The sequence below is a fragment of the Eschrichtius robustus genome, chromosome 1, assembly GCF_028021215.1.
Source record: "Eschrichtius robustus isolate mEscRob2 chromosome 1, mEscRob2.pri, whole genome shotgun sequence".
Classification (NCBI taxonomy): Eukaryota; Metazoa; Chordata; class Mammalia; order Artiodactyla; family Eschrichtiidae; genus Eschrichtius; species Eschrichtius robustus.
The window spans coordinates 183,909,060-183,930,959 of record NC_090824.1 but is presented as its reverse complement, the minus strand read 5'-3'; the positions used below and the strand labels follow the sequence as shown (position 1 = coordinate 183,930,959).

Here is a 21,900-nt window from a genome sequence, read left to right as displayed (position 1 = left end):
GTTGTACTCAGTTTGAAGATCCCTTCCCTCTGGCTTCTCAACCCCTGAGCTGAAAAGCTGCTTAAGACCCCTTCGTGGATAGAGTTTAGGGAAATAGAGCTAATTCTTGGCAGAACTGCTTTTTAATGCAACACAACAGCTCTATCCCTGGGAAGCAGAAACATTATGGAATGTTAAAAAATCCATCTGATTTGCAAAAAGATAAAGTGCAATCCAGCCCAAGTGGTGATTAATATGTTAGCAGGGAAGACAGGAGATGGAACAAAAAATAATTTTCATGTTTGAAGTTAAATGTTTAAATCCTCGTGACCTATTTAATTCTTGACTTTGGGAAGAATTCTAGTGATTGAGCTCATTGAATGCAGGAAGGGAAGCCTAGCTTAGCAGCTAACTAGGGACAAGAAATGGGTGAAAAGCATCTATGTTTAAGGTTTCTCAAACAATGAAACAGAAAACATTAATCTATGGCCCTTAGTGTTCTTCAGAAAGTATCTCTGGATAAATTCTGATAGACTCCTTGTAAGTCATCATGTTTTCTGGAAACACCCATGAAGCATAAATAGAATTTAAGTTCAGTAAAGTGATTACCCAACTCTGGCTCTTTTCTCTAAGCAGAGAGACCTAAAACTCCACTGAATAGGGAAAATGTCCTCTTCTTAGTTAAATCCTGGAAGATGCCAAAGGTGTCGGTGTCCAGAAAGAAGTAGGAATATTGATTCACTGGGAAGAGCTGGGCAGAGCAATCCACCCTCATGGAGTTCCTGTGCTTCAGAATTTAGTTTTCCTATAATCAGAGGAAGGTGAAGAAAGAACCATTGGCACATGGATGGTGGGAATGAGGGGAGGCCAGTTGTGTTGCAACAAGCTTTCTTAAGCATTTACTCTACTCTACCCTCCCCTCTTGTCTTTGTTTATTATTATTATTATTACCACTACTATTATTTTAGTCCCAGATGGAAAAGAAATTTTCCTAAGAATTACCAAGTAGCTCAACTTCGCCCTTTCTCAAAATTTAGCATAGCTGCATGCCTAAACACTGTCAGATTTATTATCTAGTCACTACAAGAAAAAAACTTACCAACAGATATTTGGGAATTTCATTAAAAAAAAGAAAAAAATTTACAAAATGGAATATAGAAACATTTTATACAAGATTTGGAGTTGAAAATTTTCCATTTATAATGCCAAATTCTTTATGCCTTATCTTGACAAGTATCCAGTTTGGGTTGCTATTCTTTCAGAAAATGTCTTCTTAATCTTCTCTCCTTATTAGGATATTATTTTTAAAAGAGAACTTTAAAAAATCTTGAAAGTTATTTGATGCTGGAATAATACCAATTTCTTTAACAATAACAAAGCTAATATAATAAAAGCCATCAGGTTTGGGATATTTTAGGAAAATGTTTAATTCAACTGTTTCTTTGGAATGTAGTAGTCATAGTTTGGAATTTAAGTTACAGTTCAGTTCTATGTGGTTTTTTATGCAACTCAGTGTCTGAGAATACAAATGTCGTTTAAAGTTAAGGCTTCGCTGTTCATTTTGAATCAACAATTTACAAGTGTCATATTGTCATAGAAAATAAAAATTTCTGTAAAAAAAATTTGCACAAAATTTTATGATGGTACAAAACATGAAGCAATAATATACCAGTAAAATGAAAACATTTTACTACAGAAAGCTTTATAGATCTCAATAAAGAAAAAAATATGTTATTTTACACCTTTTAAAATTACGAAACAATCTAAAACAATATAAACTGAACATTTTGTAACACTGCCTTTACAAATTAATAACTTTATAAACATATAATTTTTAAATATATTTATCAGTGCAAGATACTTTCAAATTTAAAGTTGCAGTATCATTTTTCCTTGGCTGAAGACAACTGTAAGCCAGTTGCCTTAAAGATAAATCAAGTCTTAATGCTTTCATCCTGGTATGATTATAACGGCTGAATGGATGCCTCTGGAGATAAGAATCTATTCTTCTTTCATAGTGATCAATACTTTCCTGGAAACAAAAGGCATTCTCAATTCAATTAGACCAGGATGAATGGACTTTTCCCCTCCGTGATGCAAATGTGACTCCCACAAATATATTTGAGTGAGACCTACAGCAGTGCCGGAAGGGAGGAAGTTCTTACGGTACAACACGGCATGGCACAAATACACTGAAAACAACCAAAGCTTCTTTGGGTTAATTCAATGCTGCCTGATAAGATATTTACCTCTCTGTGCCATTGGAGGCTTAGGTCTTGCCAGCCCCAAGGCAGGCTTTTTGTTTGGGAGGCACTGGAAGTTTCTAGAAGCATTCATTCAAGTCTCTGTTTTTTCAGGGTTGCTGCTGACTGAATTCTTAAAAACATTTGTTTTGACTTTATTCATTTTCTTCCCCTCTGTCATCTTAAAATACTTCATCCCCAGGCACCAGGATTTATTGTCGCTTTCTTAAATTAACTGTTCTTTCTTCCACTTCCCTTGTCTGACTCAATACCAAAACAAGAAGGCTCTCATGGGTCATTTTTGTGTATTTGGATGTAAAAATCTCCTGTTTTTGGATATGGGGAGAACTCTATTCCTTTGGGTCTCACTTGAAAGCCAATTAGTATTATTTCTTCTCTCAATTTATCACTATTTCTATTAAATGCAAACATTTCTATCGAAGATCATTTCGATTGGAATAGACAGACAAACGGCTTTAGGAAAAAAGATACTGTCACTTTAACCAGTTAACAAGGAAACCAAAGTTAGACTTTGGAGGGCAAAGTTAGGAATTTCCCTTATTTATTTATTTTCCAACATAAAGTCTAGTAAAAGTGTTTGCCATTACCAGCAGGTTAAAGCTGCAAGTTTCTTTTCTGGATAATGGCAAATGCTTAAATCCTAAGAGAGAAAAAAGACAGAGAGATAGGAGAGAAAGAGTTTACATTTGAAAATACATTCCATATGAAAGAACAGTAAGAGAGAATATTGCAGCTTTATACAAAAGGGTCAAGAGACATGAAATTGAACTACGGAAAAAGCAGAACAATTAAGCCACGTTGCCAAATCTTCGGAGCCCTTGCCTACCCGGAGGCTGACATCTCACACTAAAATATACTTTCTTCTTAGTCAGTGGGCCACCAGGGTTTGATTCAAGAGGAGGGCTTTCACCAGCGAGAAACAGGGCAGGTTAATGTAACACAATGAGAACCAGTACAAACAAAAAGGCACTTGAGAGGACGTAGACCAGCCAGTGCCAAGGATTCTTCGTTGTGGTTGTCGGCATCACACCCAGTTGCCAGCAGTGCTTGGTGATGGCACAGTTTTCTGTATGGAGTTCACAGCACAAGGTTGAGTACAACACTGGAAAACATCGAGGAAATCTGACGGTATTGCTTCGTAAACAGAGCTGACACACTAGACTGGTACTGAGGCTACGGTACTTTAACAGAAAACATCCTACTCCTTCTTTGCCTATGCACGACGTGGGCGATGATACACAAGGCCAGCTTCAGGAGTCCACTGAAATGTGGTTACTCGAATATATTCTGGGCACTGGGCTGCAGGTAGCATGTCCGTCAAAAGGGCCCCACTGAATACACTTGGTGCCAGCATCTTGGATTTTGCAGTTTCCGAAAAGAATCCAGAAGAGGAAGAGAGAGAAGGGAAAGGGGAGTCCAAATGAATTATTAAGTCAATCATACTTGGTCTCAACACCAGCATTTGATTATTCAAAAGAAACCAACAGAAAGAAGCTGACTGTACAGGATTCCGATTGTTAACACAGCTAAGTCGTTCACGTCTGTCGGCCGAACTCATCGAAGCTCCTGAGAAAACCTGGCTTGGCATCATTAACGCACTTCCCAGCCTGAACAGTGAAAGATCAGCCGGTCCCCAGCTCAAGCTCTGTCCTCCGCTCCACTCTCCTGCTCTCCTGGTCACCTCTGTCTGCCTTCATGCCTCCGAGTAAGTACTCTGTGGATTCAGTTTGTCTTTTTTCAACTTCACGCCATCCACAAGTTCGAAGTTATAGTTCTCCAGGGCAGATAAGTTTCTTTCCGACATCCCGTTGTGCCAGCAGGCACAGTACAGCACGACCCCGCAGACGGCGCCCAGGAGGACGCCCAGGGCGCTCATGGCGATGATGGTGATGAGGATAGGGTCCAGGGTCTTCAACACGTTGCCCGGCTTCCTGGAGATGTTCTCATCACCTTCTCCCGTGCCTTGGTATCCTGGGGTGCTCCCTGGGGAGAAAAACGAAATTGGCTCCGTGAGCTGCCAACGTACCAGATGACAGTAGACAGAGAAATGGAGAAGGAGGAAAGAGAAAGGAGTGAAGCACACTTCCAGACTGGGCTGTCCTCCCCAAGAGCCTGCGGGGGATTTCTGCAGCGGGGGTTTGGCTCCCCCATCGCCAAGAAACACCAACATTTAGGTTTGACTCATTGCTGGGAATTGAAGGTGGGAGGGAAGGGTATTGGGTGTTGGTGCTGTGATTCTGACAGGAAGCTTAGCGCATGGAAACCACTGACTCTGGGTAAACAATGAGGGTTCGGTTCTAATCTAATTCCGATTTCATGCAGCCTGCCATCTGTGAGGTTGTAATCTGTATTTATCGTCCTTGGACAGATATGAGGTCTGTAAACTTTGCAAAATGCTTCATCACACATTTGTCTAGAGGGGGATTTAACCATTCCTGGTGCATCTGCCTGATCCCAAAACCGGGCACGAGGAACCCGCCCAAGCTGTCCTTGTGTGTGGTACTGCTACCACATATCAAATCTTCAAGTTTCCCCCCTTGAGTCAATGGTGGTTTCACTCAAGAAGGAGAGGGCTTTCAGAAAGAAGGAGGGCATGCCTGCTGCTGACATTTAAAGTGGCTTATGGCTCCAATCTAGAAGCTGGGTCAGTGCTGTGCTGAATAGAACACATTTAATAATCAACATCTTTGCTGCCCTGGTGGTTTCGCTGGAGATGGTCACACAGCTCTGCACTCAGGCACTGGGGAAATGTTTTCTTTAGAGTGGAACATGAGAAATTACTAACATGGGAGCTCTGAGTCTCATTACCTGGGACTAGAAATGAGACTAAAATGTCAATGTGCAACAGGCCTGGTGTTTACTTAATGGTGTTCTCATCAACAAGGATTCCAATCAAAGAAAACTAAAAATATGAGACGCAAGTCCCTAAATAGGGGGAAACAAGCCACGGGGACATATTAATATTCTCTCCCTTGATGCAACATTGTTTTGAAACAACCTCTAATAAAGTTTACAACCCAACGTGGACTACATAACTGAGCTAAACGAGTCACGTGCTAATATGACCACCCACAGACATGGTGCCATCTTTATTTGTCTCCATCAAGTCCAAGTCTGGCTATAGTAGGTCCACATTTCTAATGGCAACAGGTGCTGCTGTTGATGGATAGGGCACAGAACTGCTGGCAGCAGCTGTGAGTGACACTGGGGCAAGTGTCCAACACCACCACTGCTGGCAGGAGGCGCAGAGACTTCTGGGAATAAAATAATATCAGGCAAGGCCTAACTCTGACCAAATGTCTTGCATTGGATCACAAAGCAGTGTTCAACGAAAACACACATTTTCGAGTTAATCAGTCTGAAGTCTGAGGCTACCATCTAATTTGCTGTGTTACTTAAGACCAAGTCACTGCTCTGAGTGTCAATCTCCTCATCTGCAAAATGGGGATAAATACACTCAGAGAGCGGCTGTGAGGATTAAATAAGATAACTCATGTAAAGCGATTGGAACATACTAGCTACTCAGTAAACCCCCATCATCATCAGCAGCATCATTATCATCGATACTGTGATCATTATCGCAAAACGAGGGTTTCAGTAGAGGAGGCTGGGAACAGATGGCCCAAACAAAACAGATTATCACAGAAATTGGGCTCCCGTTCTCTAAAGATTATATCTGGATATCAACCAGGAACAAGAATTTGGGTTGGTTTCAAATTATTATGTGAAAATTATTGCAGGTCTTTGGGTAAGAAACCATCTTCACTAGTTTCCTGTGTCCATAGTTATAAAATGAGAGTGTTTCACGTCATTGTCCTCTGAGCCCCCTCTTCCAGCTCAGGCAGGGAAGGGCCAGGGTAGCACACGTCCCCAGGGCTCACCCCCTTACACAGGCTGACGCTCTTACTGTGTGCGGCTCCCAAGTCTGCAGAGCAGGTAGGAGAGGGCACTCTGACGACAGCCCAGGCACAGTACCACGGATGTGGGTGTTTATTTCATGCGAGCTGCTTTGATACACCAGGGCACCAAAGTTCCAGAAAGCTTCTTTATAAATATACTGAAAGCCACAGTAAAATATTTTAAAAATCGGTCAGCAAGACAAATTTACCTGTTTCGTCGATTTTACTTTCTGGGTTCTTTTTATCCAGGTCTGCTGGTTCTGACAAGTCAAACAAAATTGAAAGAGATATTTGAACTGCCAACCAAATACAATACACACAAACTACATAAACCTTTACACATACACACACACACACACACACACCCCCCACTAATGGCTCTGTTGGGTTTCCTTTGGAGTTTTTAGTACAATCTGACCCCACCAAGTAACTGGAGAGCTATAGAGAGGCAGTGTTAAATGACTAGGGAATTGGTGTCAGATCTAAATCCAGGAAGCACTGCTGGAGCAGAGTGTGTTGTCTTAGGAGAAGAGCAGGGTGGAGGGAAATGGTTTTGGCATTTGGAGTGTGGGGAAATCTGGTGAAAATAGAAAACAGAAGTGGAATTGCACATATGGCTACCATCCTGTGCTTTTGTAGATAACTGCTTCGTAAGTGTTAGTCAGTTTCTCATATGGTATGTCAGCTCATTAAGGCCAGAGATTGTGTCCTGTGTCTTACCAAAAAAAAGAAAGAATCTGGAGGGAGTGGAGTCCTGGTATCCCTTATGGTTCTGAGTAGAGCACAGGGACCTGGTTCACTGCTATGTCCCCAGCATTTAGAACAGTGTTCAGAACATACGCGGAGCCTCAATAAATATTTGTTATATTAATGCGTGAATAATTAACAAAGAGCTGATAATCTCCCAGCATCCATGGCTAAATATTCAAGGAAACATATTTGTCAAATAATTGTAGAATTATCTTAGATGCCTTTTCATTGTTACAGCAACACAAAGTTTTAATGGTGCTTTAGCTGTGACTTTCTGAGTATAATGCCCAGCAGTAAGCACAGCTAAGCAGATGAGTCACATGAAAACAGAAAGGCTCACGGTCTTGTCTTAGCTTCTAAACATTCACTGTAGCACTCGGATGCTGCTTTGCACATAGAAGGTGGTCAGTGAAAACCTGTTGGACCAGATTGAATGTACTTCTTGGTTTCAGCTGGTAGAGCTTTTGCTCTCCCATTCCAAAAAACATCACCATCAACCTTCTCATCTTGGAAAAGGAAAGCAAGTAGTACGTGCCCCGTGTAACTGTATGAAACATACATTTTAACAACTGTGTAGACCTGGATGTGGGGAATTTGTAAAGTAGTTGCAACTTAAATATTAAGCCTTATTTTCTGTGAAGGTCTGCAAAATACTGTGGCAGGAAGCAGACCTTTATTCACTGCCCTCTTTTTCCCCCAATTTCTTCAATCGACCCTATCAAATTATTGCCACTTTGGGATTACATATATCCAATACATTGTATAATAAAAGCTTTGTAAATTGCTGAAATGACCAAAAACCCATTTTAGCCAACAGGCCTCCTTTGTCTTAAATTTGCCCAATAGGGTTATTCCATTTTGTTATAATTAACATCCTATTATATAATGATATATAACAAAAGTTTAAATGTAGCAAATGGAGCTTAAGACTAATTACTGTGCTATTACATTGCCATTAATGGTGCTATGTATAATTATATATCAAGAACTGGGAGAATGAATTGGTTTTCTACGTCAGACTCTTACTCATATACACCAGATCGATGAAATCCATAAACTCTGAAATACTAGGCAAAGTCTCTAAACTTCCTTTATTCTTTTGAGTCAATTCAACTGTTTTTAGAGTCAGAAACATCTACTTATTTGTAATAAAGCAAAGAATAATGGTGTCTATGATTCATTCACAATGTAATCTTCATTAAATCCACTGTGATAAAAAATTTCAAAGGCCTGCTGCTTGTTGACACACTCAGATATTTGGAATTATCCAGATGTCTGAGTTTTCCACTTCTCATCACAATGTTTAGGCATGGCGTACACAGCCTGGAAACTGTGAGTCTCTTCTTTGCTATGATCTTTGGATTGCATATTATTTGTGTAGTTTTGTGGGTACCAGCCAGACATTCTAAGTGAACCAGGTTAGATAATGGGGCAGCTAAAGGTAGACTGACCTGGCCTTATGCCCTGTTGCACCAGACCACGCGTTCTATAGGATGCGCTTATAGCCCACATTAAAATTCGAGCTCCAAATGAGCACGACAAAGACCATTCAGTGGAAAGACACGTGCCCTGAGCAAGCGCTGCTTTGGTTTCTACAGCAACCCATACTTACTTGTGCAGTCCTCTTGAGGGATGTGGTTATTGATGCTAATGTCATCCACTGCAATCCCGCCAAGGTTGCCTTTTCCGATTTCACCCTCAAAAATCACCTAACAAAATGAGAGCATTTTCACAGTATTTAAATGTTGGGTCCCAAATAACAGTGCTTACAAATGCTTGTTCAGCTCAAGTCACAGCACGTAAATGAAATTCGTGAGATTTCAAAAGAGCACACGATTCGCTCTTCAATCCATATTAACTGCTTGGGGATGGCATATAACTTCTCCTCACTGTATCTTTGTATGATACAGAATTTAAAACTGGAAAAAAGCAGCAAATTAAAGGAATGTTCATTGTGACAGCGCCAAATAATTATTGAGTAGCAGTTTCACTTCTTTCTCAGCAGTCGGTCCTACGTCTGTAATCTAGGAGACTGTGAAATATGCTACTGAGATTATCAACATTGCAGCAGTATCTCAGGTTCACGCAACACCTGAAATAAAATTTGGAATGATTTCCGCATCTCATTTGCATAACTTTCAAATATTACCCCAGAGACCCCAAAACAGCTACCCGCCCCATCCTAGAGAAGGGGGCCCACCTGGTAAAGTTTCAGAGATTTGTGCAGCAGGACACGCCCCTCTTTCCAGTGGTCCCCTTGGTGTCCAATGGCCATCCAGACCAACTGGTCATATTCCTCTGGCTTCTGGTAGCGCAGTTTGACCCGCAGCGTGCCCACGTGTGAACCAGACATGTGATACCAGAAGGTCATGCAGTGGGCAGAGTTCTGGGAATAAACCACAGGGCTCACCAGGCGAGCCACTTTGCCTTTCTGGTTTTCGTCAGCTTGGGAGTAGATGAAGTTGCCATCTCCTGCTGTGACAAAAAGCTGTGTTAAAGAGAGTAGCCAAATGGATGAACCTTTGTCTCTTTTCTATCAAGTTCTGCTACTCAAACCTTCTCTCCTGGGCTGAGCACCAGAACCCAATCGTGCAGGGGAAGGGAAAGTGGGCAATGGATGGAAACCTCATTGACACTGGAGGCTCTGCTCTCAGCTTCTGTGAAAGCACGTTTGTGACAGAGGCTGTAAACAGCGTTCGTCTGATACCATGTATCTGGAACGCACTGTCACACGGACACGGGCTATGACTTGTGTTGGTCTCTGCACCACTGCAAGCAGATCGGATGTACAGGAGGACCTATTTTCATGCAACTTTAAGATTGCTTCAGCAGTGCGCATGTGAACACAGACACTAAATGGAAACATTTAGATGTATTCTTATTTATTTACCATTGGAGCAGGTAGACTTCTGGTTGATGATGCTTTGGTCACTGTAACTGCTTGATAATAAACCTGCAGTTTGTCCAAATAATCTGGCAATCTTTTTTTCCCGCTAAACTTTGATTCTTTCCTCCTAGTTTGTTTTAATGGCTTATAAATTCCTTAAATACACCTGAGAGCTTGAAACTCAGCTGTGAGCCCCGCTCCTGTTTGATGTGGGCTTCTGGTTCCAGGAGAGGTGAGGCTGTATTTCTGACGCTTATTAGAACCTGCCATTTTGGCAACGGAGATGCTTGCCAAGCTTGGAGGACTAACTCCTGGCTCTGTTGTTAATGAACCCCCGCGGGAGCACTGCCTTCTGCCACCACCTGGTCTAAACACACCACTCGTGTTTCACTGTTTGCTCTGCAAATAGCAATGCTACTATAACACCGTACCTGCTGAAAATATGGATCTGACGCTGAGCCTCAGTGGGCAGCAGGATGTTTGGTGTGCTGCCCCAGAGGCTGGTGTGCTTGGGAGATACTCTTTCACTGCGCGTATGTGGGCACATCCTGAGTCAGCGGCGTCCAGGTGAAGTGGACGTGTCCTCAGCCGCTTTCCTCCCTCACCTGGCTGCTTGTCTGAGATGGGTCCCAAGCCCTCTTAATAACACCGGTGGGCGGGGAAAATGAAAGGAGGGTGGAAATAAAAACCATGGCCCCGGCAGTACGTGTGATGCTCTGGACCACGCAGACTCAAGTCACCCCTGGGGTCTGTTTCCTCCCACCGATTTACCGAATGATGCTCACCTGTGTGTGTATGGTGCCACTTCACTCAGCCCACCAAGACGGGCAGGTAAGACATGCCCTCGTCTTGCTGCCGCCTCCCATCCCCGATCTTACGGAGAAGAATGAAGTTGAGGATGCTTAGCTTAGATGGTCCCTGAGTCAGGCCGCTTCTCTGTCCCCTCCTGTGCTGCCTTCTGCCACTACTGCTCCCCCGGCCATTGGACACCCTCATCCCACTGCGCTGGAGCCGTTTCCCACCTGGAACCAGACTGTGAGCACCTCCAGGGTTGGGTTCCCTCCTTTACACCTGAATCTCCAGTGCCCCTCACTGCATCTGCCATGTATGTGGGCGGCTCGATAGCATATGTGCAATGAAGCAGAGGAAGATGCAGGTTTCGGGAATCCTCTGAAAGGAGGGACATAGCTTCATTGTTAGAGGTCAAATGCAGAAAAGCATGTGGGATTCCTTTGATAAATCCAAAATTGGGCCGCAGGCTATTGTACCTAGATAGTGTTCATTTTCAGAAATCTCCACGTTTGATTTGCAAAGTGCCGCACATGATCGGTGGCAGGCTGTGTGCGTGTCTTGTGTGGGGGGCTCTTTTCATCCAGACTTTTTCATGTTAACAAGTTCCTGCCTTTCAGATGTCGGGCTCACCCATCTCTCTTGGCAAATGATTGTGTGTCTAGCGCTGCAGGGGTTCCTCCTGGTTTGGGCAGACCTGGCACCACTGCCAAGTAAATCGGGGCATCTGGGAGGACAAAAGAGACCAATCCTTCTGAAGGAATCGCGCTTCTCAGCCGCTAATCTAAGACAAGCCCGCCTATCCTGACACTCCAACACATGAAGTGCTGATGTTTTTCCTTTCAGGGATTTTATCACAGTTCTGGGTCGGGAACGCTCTCTCCGTTTTCTCAATTAGCACTGTACTTCTGCAAGCCTTTTAGCTTTTGTCTCTGGCTAACATAGCTTTTAACCTCCTTTGAATGTCAGATCCTACTGAGCCATTTTGCTTCACTTTGCATCAATTTTTCCACCATTACTGCCTTCATTTCAGCTAATTGCATTTGGTTAATTTGATGCCATTTCTATGTACAGTGCCATTTACAGTCAAAGTATTTTAAGTTTTCTAAAACTGCTTGTCTTAAGATTCAATTGAAAGTGTCTCAGAATTGAAGGAGTCCAATTTTATCCAATTTCCCTGTCATTCTTATTAGGAAAGGAAGTAGCTGTGATGGAAAGAGGCCTATTCAACCTACTTAATGGTTGTATTCACAGGGGAAAAAGTGAACAACAAAGTGGGAAAGGCATGAAGTACCCTTTGCCTGTCCATCGGCCCACTGGCCCACTCATCCCAAGCACAGGCATGGGGAAACTTGGCTTAATGAGATTTCTCAGCATCAGCAAATGCCCCTCTGGGGTCTCTTTTGGGAAACATGACTTGAGGAAGCAGTCCTGTCAGTATCACTGATCAGGGCAGAAGTTTGCAGGTTGGGTGTTTGTGTGTATGTGTGTGTGTGTGTGTGTGTGTGTGTGTGTGTGTGAGGGTATGCGTGTGCGTTTTTTTGCAGGACACTGATGGTTCTTTATTCCATATTTCAAGTTGGGTGATAAAATGACTAGGAGGAAAACAGGATGGTGGCGGGTAAAAGAGTTCCCCAAAGTGGCTGACGGCTCCCTATGTACCCCAACCCTAATTAATCTTAGGAGGAAAGGAAGACAGGAGGTGAGGTGGGTTGTGAGCCGCGGTGTGGTGAGGTTTCTATCTGCTCAGAGGGAATGGGCTAGATTTACAATCTTCCTCAAAAGAACAAGATTTCTACCCCTACCCCAATCCATTTCCACTTCATGGGTCAAGAGAGTAAGCGTTAAGCTCACTTATTGTTTCTTTAGCTGTAAAATAAACGAGATGACACCATCTATGGTGGTGTTTGGACTTGCTTCCAAACAATCCAGAGTCAGGATGCTAGAGATAAAATAAGACTCCTAGGATTTGATGGTTGTTGAAGTTGGGTTATGTACAGAGAGGGTTCATTTTACTATTTCTTTTCTACTTTTGAATACATTTGAAATTTCCCATGAAAAATGTTCAGAAAAAGTAGAAAACAGGTATTAATTCACACACACTGATTTGCCAAGTTTGCTATTTTTCAGAGGGGCCAATCAGTTGCCACATTTAATCAGCATTCTCTACAAAGTGGCCTAAGGGAATCTCTACTAGGGGAGGACATGATGTTAATTGCAGTAAAGAAAAGCAAAAGTGAATGCTCTGTAGTATTTTCTAAACTCCCTAAACTCAGAGACCCATCAACCCTCCGCAGTAACACTTTCTCTAATTCAAAGAAATGAGGCCACAGTGAACCCTCCATTACCTGTGTGATCCTGAATCGGTCCCGTCTTGCTGGTCAACACACTCCATTTGAGCTGCACGTGACTGTCATGCTCCCAGTGACAGAACGTCTTATGAGAACCCCAGCCAAACTCACAGTTAAAACCATATGTTGGAAACTCTTCAGTGGGTGGAAAGGAAAAAAACAGAGACAAGCAGAGAAAGACACATTTAATCATTTAGGTCAAAGAGGTCCTTAATTCGTTCATGGAAAGCATGATTTACATAACTTCATGTCTGTTTGAAAATTCCAGGAAAGCCACAAAATCCAGGATTACCAGGAAACTCAAAAGATGCATGGAGAAGTCCAAATGCTTACAACATCATATTTAGTAACATTTAAAACAATTTTTTTTTTTTATCCAGCTCAAAAAGATTATGGACTGCCTGTCAAATTGCTACATAAAATTTCCAGGAAGGTTACTTTCCAAAGCATGTATATTACATGTATATTCTATTAGCATTCTCCCTATTTCCGCAATACTTAATATGAAAGATACTCTGCTCTTGAGGATGAGTCATATAAATTGATATTCACCAATGAAAAGAATCTTAATTAGAGATTGACCCATGAACCTCAAAAGTCTAGAAACGTGACTTGGCTGAATATCTCACCCTGGAGGTTATTTGTATTCTCACCACACCAGCTTATGCTTCAGGTTTTTACTGGCAGATCTCTGAAGCATTTCATAAGATTATTTTTTTTACTTCTGTGCTTTATATCAGGTCAGTTAATTTTAACTGGAAGCCTCTGCTTTTTTAGTGAATTTTCAGATTTGTCTATTAATTGTTTGCCCCACTTAAAACCTCAATGTAAGGTCAAGTAAAGCCAAAGCATACTTGAATAGGTACCCACTTGTATATTTTTTAACGTTCAAAATGCTGCCTTTGGAATCTAAAAGGAAAGTATGAAGGGATTCTCAGGAATGATTTGTGTGTTCTACAAGGTGCTATTTGGCTATGGGGTTTTTTAAACCTCTATAGCCTTATTTTTTTACTCAACCCTTTTTTTTGGGAAATTGGTTAACTTTTTAAGGATGGGGAAAATGAAGTCTTTGATGTTTGGAATTTTGGGGGGGGAAACTTGAGCTAACAATAAAAAATAATCCTAAAGATAAAATTCTCTTGTTTCTGCCAGTCCCACTCCTCCCCCAATATACAACAAAATTAAACACACAATAGGGGCTGGTTTCTCTAATGAGGGTCATTGCTTCTCACTGAGTCCAGGTGTCCACAAGATGGCAGCATTGAGACGACGAGGAAGGTGCCTAGGGCAGCTAGCCAACTGATCTAAAAAATAAAGCCGCAAAACAACGTCTCTGTACAATAAGGGAAGTATGGTATTATATGCTGTGTTAGGGTCAGGCTGAGAGCCTGTCTCATTTGGATCTTTTCTTTAACTTTGTCTAAGCATTTAACACAAATATCTTGCTTTCTTCTCCGAGTCTGGGCTCCCTGGCCCCTCCCCCACTTCAACAATGGCAGGAGGGATTGTAATGGAAAGGTTTATTGAATAGATAAGAATGAGTTACTTTGCATTTTGAGTTTCCAAGGAACTCTTTTCAAATGCTAATGTGAAATTTGGAAGGAAGGCACCACACGCATTGTCAAAACTGAGCAGGATGGATTCTCCCATCCCATGACAGTGTGACCTGCCAAAGGATTCACAGGGACAGCTGGGAAAGTAAACCTAGTAAGTCACGTGATGTGTACAACGTGAGCACTTTCAGTTAGGGCAAAGGGCTATATTTCACAGCGGTAGTGTCGTTGGAGAGACAGATTTCATCATAACCATGAAATAGGGCTTCTTAAAGCATGAGAAACCCTCTCCAAAATCTGCCCTGCTTCTGTGCAGAAAGATTGAATTTTGCAGAAGTAGTGGTCAGCTGAACAGTGACAGAATGGTTGAACAACCTTGGATGTCAACGCCCACTGCCCCGGAAAGTACTGTTGTGTAATCTCGTGTTAGAAAATGTTAATATGGGAAAATGTTAATACGTGTATGGTTCTGGGGTCTCTACTTAAATGTTATTTATAAGACATGCACAAAGAGGAGGGCAGTAAGCCATTACAGCATACACATTTCTGGTTATATTTGCCTTGTTAATACATTAAATTTATTGTATAATTTACAGAAAACCATACTATCCGTAATTTGGCTATTACTATTCTGGTGATGTCATAAAATATAAGAAGAACTCGGGTATTTTTGTCATGGCCAGGACAAGAGGATGGCTTTGCCTGAAAGAGTAATTCAGGCACTTCTCCCGCTCCAGTGAATGGAAGTCAGCCTTTATCTTCCACTGTTCTTCCCAATCTACGAATTTAACATGGCGATCTGCTCTAACTACTCTTTTATCTCCTTGTCCCGATCATATAATTTATGGCAATCTTGTTAAATTAAAATAAAAATTTTTTTTTTTTTAAATCAGTACTTTTGTGGGGGATGGGTATGGAGTCAGAATAGTTCAATGTTGAAGATTCAAGCCTGGCTAGAAAGGCTATTAAACACACAAAATACACAAAAACATTTCCAGAAAGGGGGAAAAAAAAAAAGAGGAAGAGAGAAGGACAGAAGCAGAGGAGAAAAGGGCAGAGAAAGAAAGAGAAAAAAAGCAAATGGACAAATGAAATGTGTATATAGGACTAAGTATGTGTGACCTTTCAATCTTCAAAATATTACCCAGGCCCTGTGGCTGCACAATTCTCATTAAATTCATTGGGAATAATCTGGCTAAATCCCTTCTTGACTCTTCAAAATAGCAGGAAACAATATTCTGAACTTAAAACAAATTTATAGCCTCTGTGAGCCAGCACCAGCTGTGCCTGGTGAACCTAGTTTGCCCGGAGTTAGATCATTAGCACCATATACGTACAAGGATTTAATTTTTAAATCTGGTCTTCAAAACTTCTATTGGGTATGCAAGCTTGCTTACTCATAGGCTGGTCTTGCAGTGGAAATAAGTGGAGGTGCCTGGGTCAATGCAACCATGGGTCATGAACATACTCTGAACTGCTCTAGTGGATGTTTGGGGATCCCTGGAGGGTAAGAGGCTTCACCAGGGGGAGCTGGATTTAAAATGCAGGGTTTCTCATCAGTTCCTGGCAGAGCATTAATAGGCTTTTATGCATCTGATTACAACCCAGACAGTATATGAATATTATACGCCCACTGAATGTATTATATTGAGAAGAATCCTCAACATGAAGGCTTCAGACTCTGCTTGAATCTCTAGTGGCTTCAGCAAAATCAGATGATGATGCAAGTTTAGGGTCTGACTTGCTGCTGCTTGTCAAGGTGCCTGCAGGACAGTGGGGATCCAGGTATCAGTCGGTTCATCTGACCAGGGGGGTGAACACCACAGAGTTAGACCTGATCTCTGAGCATTGGCTTAGCCAGGAGGTGACAATGAACGGAACTCATCAAAGAAGCTCAGACAGTTCACTATCCATAAACGAAGATCTAGAGAGCCAGATTCATGACTCAGACAGTGGAAAAACAGGAAACCAAGGCAAGTTGTAAAGGACTCTGGGCTGACTGTAGAACAGACCACCCCATCAATAAGCCCTGTGGTCCTGTAATAGAAAAGAACAAACCTTGGGGACTTCCCTGGTGGCGCAGTGGTTAAGAATCCGCCTGCCAATGCAGGGGACACGGGTTCAAGCCCTGGTCTGGGAAGATCCCACACACCGTGGAGCAACTAAGCCCATGCGCCACAACTACTGAGCCTGCGAGCCACAACTACTGAGCCCACGTGGCACAACTACTGAAGCCCGAGTGCCTAGATCCTGTGCTCTGCAACAGAAGCCACCGCAATGAGAAGCCTGCACACCGCAATGAAGTGTAGCCCCCGCTCACCGCAACTAGAGAAAGCCTGCGCACAACAACGAAGACCCAATATAGCCAAAAACAAACAAACAAATAAATACATTAAAAAAAAAAAAGAACACAACCATATTATAAAAAAAAAAAAAGAAGAAGAACAAACCTGACTGCATATTGGATCTATTCCTTTAGCTCTAACCCTGTGCTCTCTTGCCGATGCTTAGTCTTGTTGGCTCTGCACTTTTGTAAAAGAATGTTGCCTATAGCCTGAAATATACAGGAAAGCCCATTCTCAAGGCTGACCTTTAAAGGTATAACACTTTTCCATTCATATAGAAATAAAAAGTTCCAGAATATAAAATAACAATTGTGTTGTTGGAGGTTTATAGGAACATCGTGACCACACATCCATGAACAGCTGCAAGAACAAAGGATTCCAGCACTAAGAAGTTTACATCAAGTAGCCACACCCCCTCCCCTTTTAGCCTAAAAGAAGCTTGAATCCTAACTCGGGTAAGATGGTTCTTTGGGACACTAGTCCACCATCTTCTCGGTCTGCAGGCTTTCTGAATAAAGTTGCTATTCCTTGTCCCAACACTTCGTCTCTCGATTTATTGACCTGCCGTGGGGTGAGCAGTAGGAAACTGAACTCGGTAACGGTTTGACGTGAACTTGTTCAGGTGGTGGCAGCAAGGGGTCTTACTGGTTCACGATTTGTACATCTGCCCTCTGACCACAGTAGACCCTATGAGATGACTGTCTGCTCTGGATCTCCTCTGCGAAGCTATCAAGACAAAGGCCTTGAGCTCATGCACAAATCAAAAGTTCACAGAGCCATTCCTGGTCTGATAACAAAGGCTTCCAGCACTGAGGGAGAGTCATCCCATTTTGGGATCTGATGTACCTTTCCATTTTCCCCAAGGTTGCTGTTCGTGTTTGCTTTTTTGATGACCCCTAGTTCTTTGGACAGGCAAGAAAAGAGATGAGATCTAACGAGCTAGCTGGCAACTTCCTTGTGATTGTAATTGACTCTCTGGCAAGAGGAAAAACTAGAGCGACAGTTAAAATGTTTGTGACATTATTAGAACGTCACTCGTTCACCTTACCCCTCTTCCCTGTGACAGAGGGTCATAAAGAACCTGCAAGGAAGTTACCCCATAAAAACCACCCTGATGGGGCTGAGTGGGAAACCAGGAATTTCCTATCAGGGAAGATGGGAAGAGAGCAAGAGCCCCATCCAGGAGGCAGGGGCAGCCAGCCAATCCCCCAAGGCTACGCTTTATAACCTGAAAAGGTGTGGATGGGACTCCCGGCTGGCTGTTGGAATTTAGCTGAACACTATTCTTCAGTTTCATCTTCGGTATTTGGGGGTGTCTGAGCTGAGTGGTAGCAGGGAGTCTGTCACCCTGAGCCCGCCATGGGGAAACCTGGGGTTAAGTTCAGCTAAAGGGAAGTTTGTTTTGCTGGTTAATCGGGTCAAGAGTGACAGCACCCTTTAAGGAAGCATGCTAATCAGAGCAGTCCTTTCTGCTTTCTGCTGGCTGCGGAGGGTCTGCCGTTGAGGAAACAGTGATGTACACCACATGCCCCATTAAGAAGTGACCGTGGAGGCCAAGGCTGCGGGCTTCAGTAGAGGAAATGGGAGAAGCTGGAGAGCTGACCTGTTCACCTCACTCTGATGATTAACTTTAAAGTATGTAAAACTTCTGATTGCTTATACGGACTGTTTCCCCTGGTGTGTGTCTGTGGGGAAGATTTTCAAAAAATACTAACAGAATACAAAAGAGAGTGAGGGGGAGGCCACCTTATCCCTGTGGCTGGGCCCTGATCAACAGCAAGCCAGAGGCTCTAAAAGTCATCACAGGGCCTCTATTAATAAAAGGATGCAGAGGTGGTGCCCTTCCCGAGGGCGCTCCTCTCCGGGCGCACTGCTAGCCCTGGTTTCCTGCACCGCATCTCGTGGCGCACCCACTGGAAATGCGGCTGTAAAACTGCCAACTCTGTGGCAGACAAAACTGACAAACTTCGCCTGTCTCCGATTTGCTGAGTGGCGATGAAAATAAATAGTCAGGCTGCTGCCTGGGAGACTTCCTTCTCCTGAGTTTGCAAACACAGTCCGTGTCCTAGATGTGCTGCGTTTAAACAAAGTATGTTCCTCGGTTCCTTCCGCTGAGAGCGGGGATTGTCACCATTTGGCAATGACTGATGGGGAAGGAAATGTTGCTCCCTGCTGCATATACATGTGGATGAAAGGAAAGCAGTGTTTATGGCTCATGCTTGGGGACCAGATGCTGGTGGCATCTCTGCTAGGACTTTGAGGGAAACGGAAATTGAGAACCGTAGCGATGTGCTATTCTGTGGGAAAGGACAGGCATATGTGAAATCTACCACATTTTCTCTTTGGTATTTGATACCTGATTGTATAGTGCTGTCTATCACGGTTGGCTTTTCTGTGGTCAGCACAGTGGTACCACCTGAAACACAGAAACAGTAACATATGAGATGAGAAAAAGGCAGCATTGTAGGTAATATTTAGTAGAGAATGCTGTAGGCTTACATACATCTGTTAGAGGCTAGCAGTTCCCTCAGATAATTCTTCCTTTAATTCCAGCTATAGCAAATGTCTTAAATTTTGTTCACCACAATATCAAATTCAAATAAACCACTATTTTTTACCTGATACATTTATTCATAAAGCATCTAGGCAGTATGGAGAGTTCCAGACTTCCTTCCAAGGGCATTCCTTGACTCCCAGACTAATCGACGACGCTCACAACTGCAAGAGTGAAAAGCAAAGGCCTCCCAAGGTCCTTAGTGACTTAAGTATTAAACTTGACCTGGACCTCTAAGCTTCAAATAGTTTCCCAAGGTTTCAGATGTGTGTCTTGGGGGGAGCTGCAAGGCTGGTCCCCACAATCTATTTTAAAAACTGAAGTTTTAAAGCGGATGGCAGTAATTCCTCCTTTCTTCTGCTGCTGTGGTTGTTTGTTTTTCCCAAGGACAAATAATTCCGCCCAGTATGCAGTTCGGAGAAGCTGCAGGAAAAGGGGAAGGGGCGGAGGGACACATTTCTTCACAGTCCCGAGGAGCTGGAAGACTGCACAAACAACACCCTGAATGCTGTCAACTTCAATCAGCCTGGGTCGACTTGGAATTCGTGGTCTGGGGACCAGTGGAAACTTAGATTTACCCTCTTAGCTTAGGTATCTTAGCTCAGCCATTTTCCGCCCTTCGTCATGAGCCTTCTGTTTTAAAGTCCTGTTCTTCAAGTTGCGCAACCCACAAGCGTCACCTGAACGTTTCTTGAAAAACTGGTTTGCTGTTTATTACTTTGGTGCTTGAGAAAGCCATTTCTCCATATGTGTGTCTGCCTTGCAGATCATGGTCGAGAGCATCTATTTGCTTTCCCAAGAGATAAAGTAAGGGCATGGAGGGCTCATGCCCATCATGGAAAGTTTGGAGGTGGCTACGAGGTGCCATTGTACACCTTCCAGTAGTGTCATTCAATAAAGACCGTAGGGCTTCCCCGGTGGCGCAGTGGTTGAGAATCTGCCTGCCAATGCAGGGGACATGGGTTCGAGCCCTGGTCTGGGCAGATCCCACGTGACGCGGAGCAGCTGGGCCCGTGAGCCACAATTACTGAGCCTGCGCGTCTGGAGCCTGTGCTCCGCAACAAGAGAGGCCGCGACAGCGAGAGGCCCGCGCACCGTGATGAAGAGTGGCCCCCGCTTGCCGCAACTAGAGAAAGCCCTCGCGCAGAAACGAAGACCCAACACAGCCATAAATAAATAAATAAAGACTGTAATCATCTCTATTCTGGCCGAGCCCTAGTCCTATCCTGCAGCTCCCACGGGTGAGAAATCACCCAGATCATGAATCAAAGAGCCGTAAAACTGAGCTCTTGAAATGGCCTGAAGATTTCTGAGCTAGTCCACTGTAGCACCAAGTCGTGTTACCCCTGCTCGCCCAGTAAATATGCTGGATAAGTGGTCTCACGTGTGCATGGCTTCAATGAGGCAGGCGCTAGGAGAAGCCATTACATATATTATGGGTTAAGAAGGTGAATCTATAATGGCAGAATTGGAGGGAGGCCAGACGCATTAGCATTCCGTTCCCAGTGGTCTTACAGGAGAAAGACTCAAGGTGAAAATTCACTTTTAAAAACAGATATGCACTGTCAGTTTTGTTAGAGGTTGGGAGCCAAATTCCGCTGTTGGGTACACACAGATCCAATGTGAAATTTGGCCTCCTGGTGCCTTTGAAGCCAATTGTATTATCTAATGACATCAAAGGCATTTGCGAATGAGTAACTTCACGGGTGAATTTTCACCTTGACAAGCAAGCAAAGGAGAGCAAAACCTCTCCTCATTTCCATCCATCTGGTACAGTTCACCTGGAATTCAGTGTTGTTTATAGATAACGAGCATTTTGCTAAATACTTATTTCCCCCTATATTCTAATAGGTCACCCCCAGGAGAAGACACTAAAGTGACATCATCTCTGTTAAGGGACCGAACCTTCAGAGAGCATTGATCCCAATTTCCATGCTGCCAACCATCAGGGTGAAAGGGAGAATACTTTTCGTTTGGTTTTAAGACACTGAACGTTCAAAGTTTGCAGCTGTGACAGAAAGAGCAAGGAGGGTACAGACTTGTGTGTGAGCCCAGGAGGTGAGATGCTCACCTGTGAAAAGATAGTGGGTTAGGGGCAGGCTGGGCTGCTTGCAAACACGGGCAAACGTCAGCCCGCCCTTCTTCAGAAAAGACTAACACAGAGCTGCACAGAGCAAAATAAGCTTTTAAAAAAGGACAAATGGGCTGTCATGCAGTAAATGAATACAAAGCATGAGAATGTCTTCTTAGATCACCTCTCTTGTTGGGGGAATAGAGTGAGCCTTATCAGCACCCCCAGAAGTTCTTAATATATGCACGTATAGATCAAATTATTGAAACGAACGTGCTGGCCTGAGAAAATGACTTTTTCTGCCAGGGTAATGTGTAAAAAAAAAAAAAAAAAAAAAATTGAATGCATTGTTTTCTACCTACCCAATAAATGATTTTAAATGCTGTAGATAAACTATCGCCTTGTACTGTTAAAGGACTGTCAGTGTTTCCAGGCAAAATGACCCATTTTCTGTGGTT

At 43.1% G+C, this 21,900-nt stretch overlaps 1 protein-coding gene across 5 annotated transcripts in view; it reads right to left on the bottom strand.

The window, feature by feature from the left end:
- Nucleotides 1-1,388: 1,388 nt before the first annotated feature.
- Nucleotides 1,389-21,900, bottom strand: part of NRP1 (neuropilin 1) — a 144,332-nt gene continuing 123,820 nt past the window's right edge. For 3 of the 5 annotated variants that reach the window (XM_068561084.1, XM_068561074.1, XM_068561087.1), the window contains 6 exons: nucleotides 19,174-19,233; nucleotides 12,917-13,054; nucleotides 9,093-9,367; nucleotides 8,505-8,601; nucleotides 6,352-6,402; nucleotides 1,389-4,226 (listed from right to left, as the gene is read on the bottom strand). In XM_068561084.1, coding sequence (XP_068417185.1) covers nucleotides 3,937-4,226; nucleotides 6,352-6,402; nucleotides 8,505-8,601; nucleotides 9,093-9,367; nucleotides 12,917-13,054; nucleotides 19,174-19,233 — 911 coding nt within the window. In that variant the 3' untranslated portion in view covers nucleotides 1,389-3,936. The remainder of the gene's footprint in view (nucleotides 4,227-6,351; nucleotides 6,403-8,504; nucleotides 8,602-9,092; nucleotides 9,368-12,916; nucleotides 13,055-19,173; nucleotides 19,234-21,900) is intronic. The other 2 variants (XM_068561085.1, XM_068561097.1) reach the window with 1 other exon arrangement.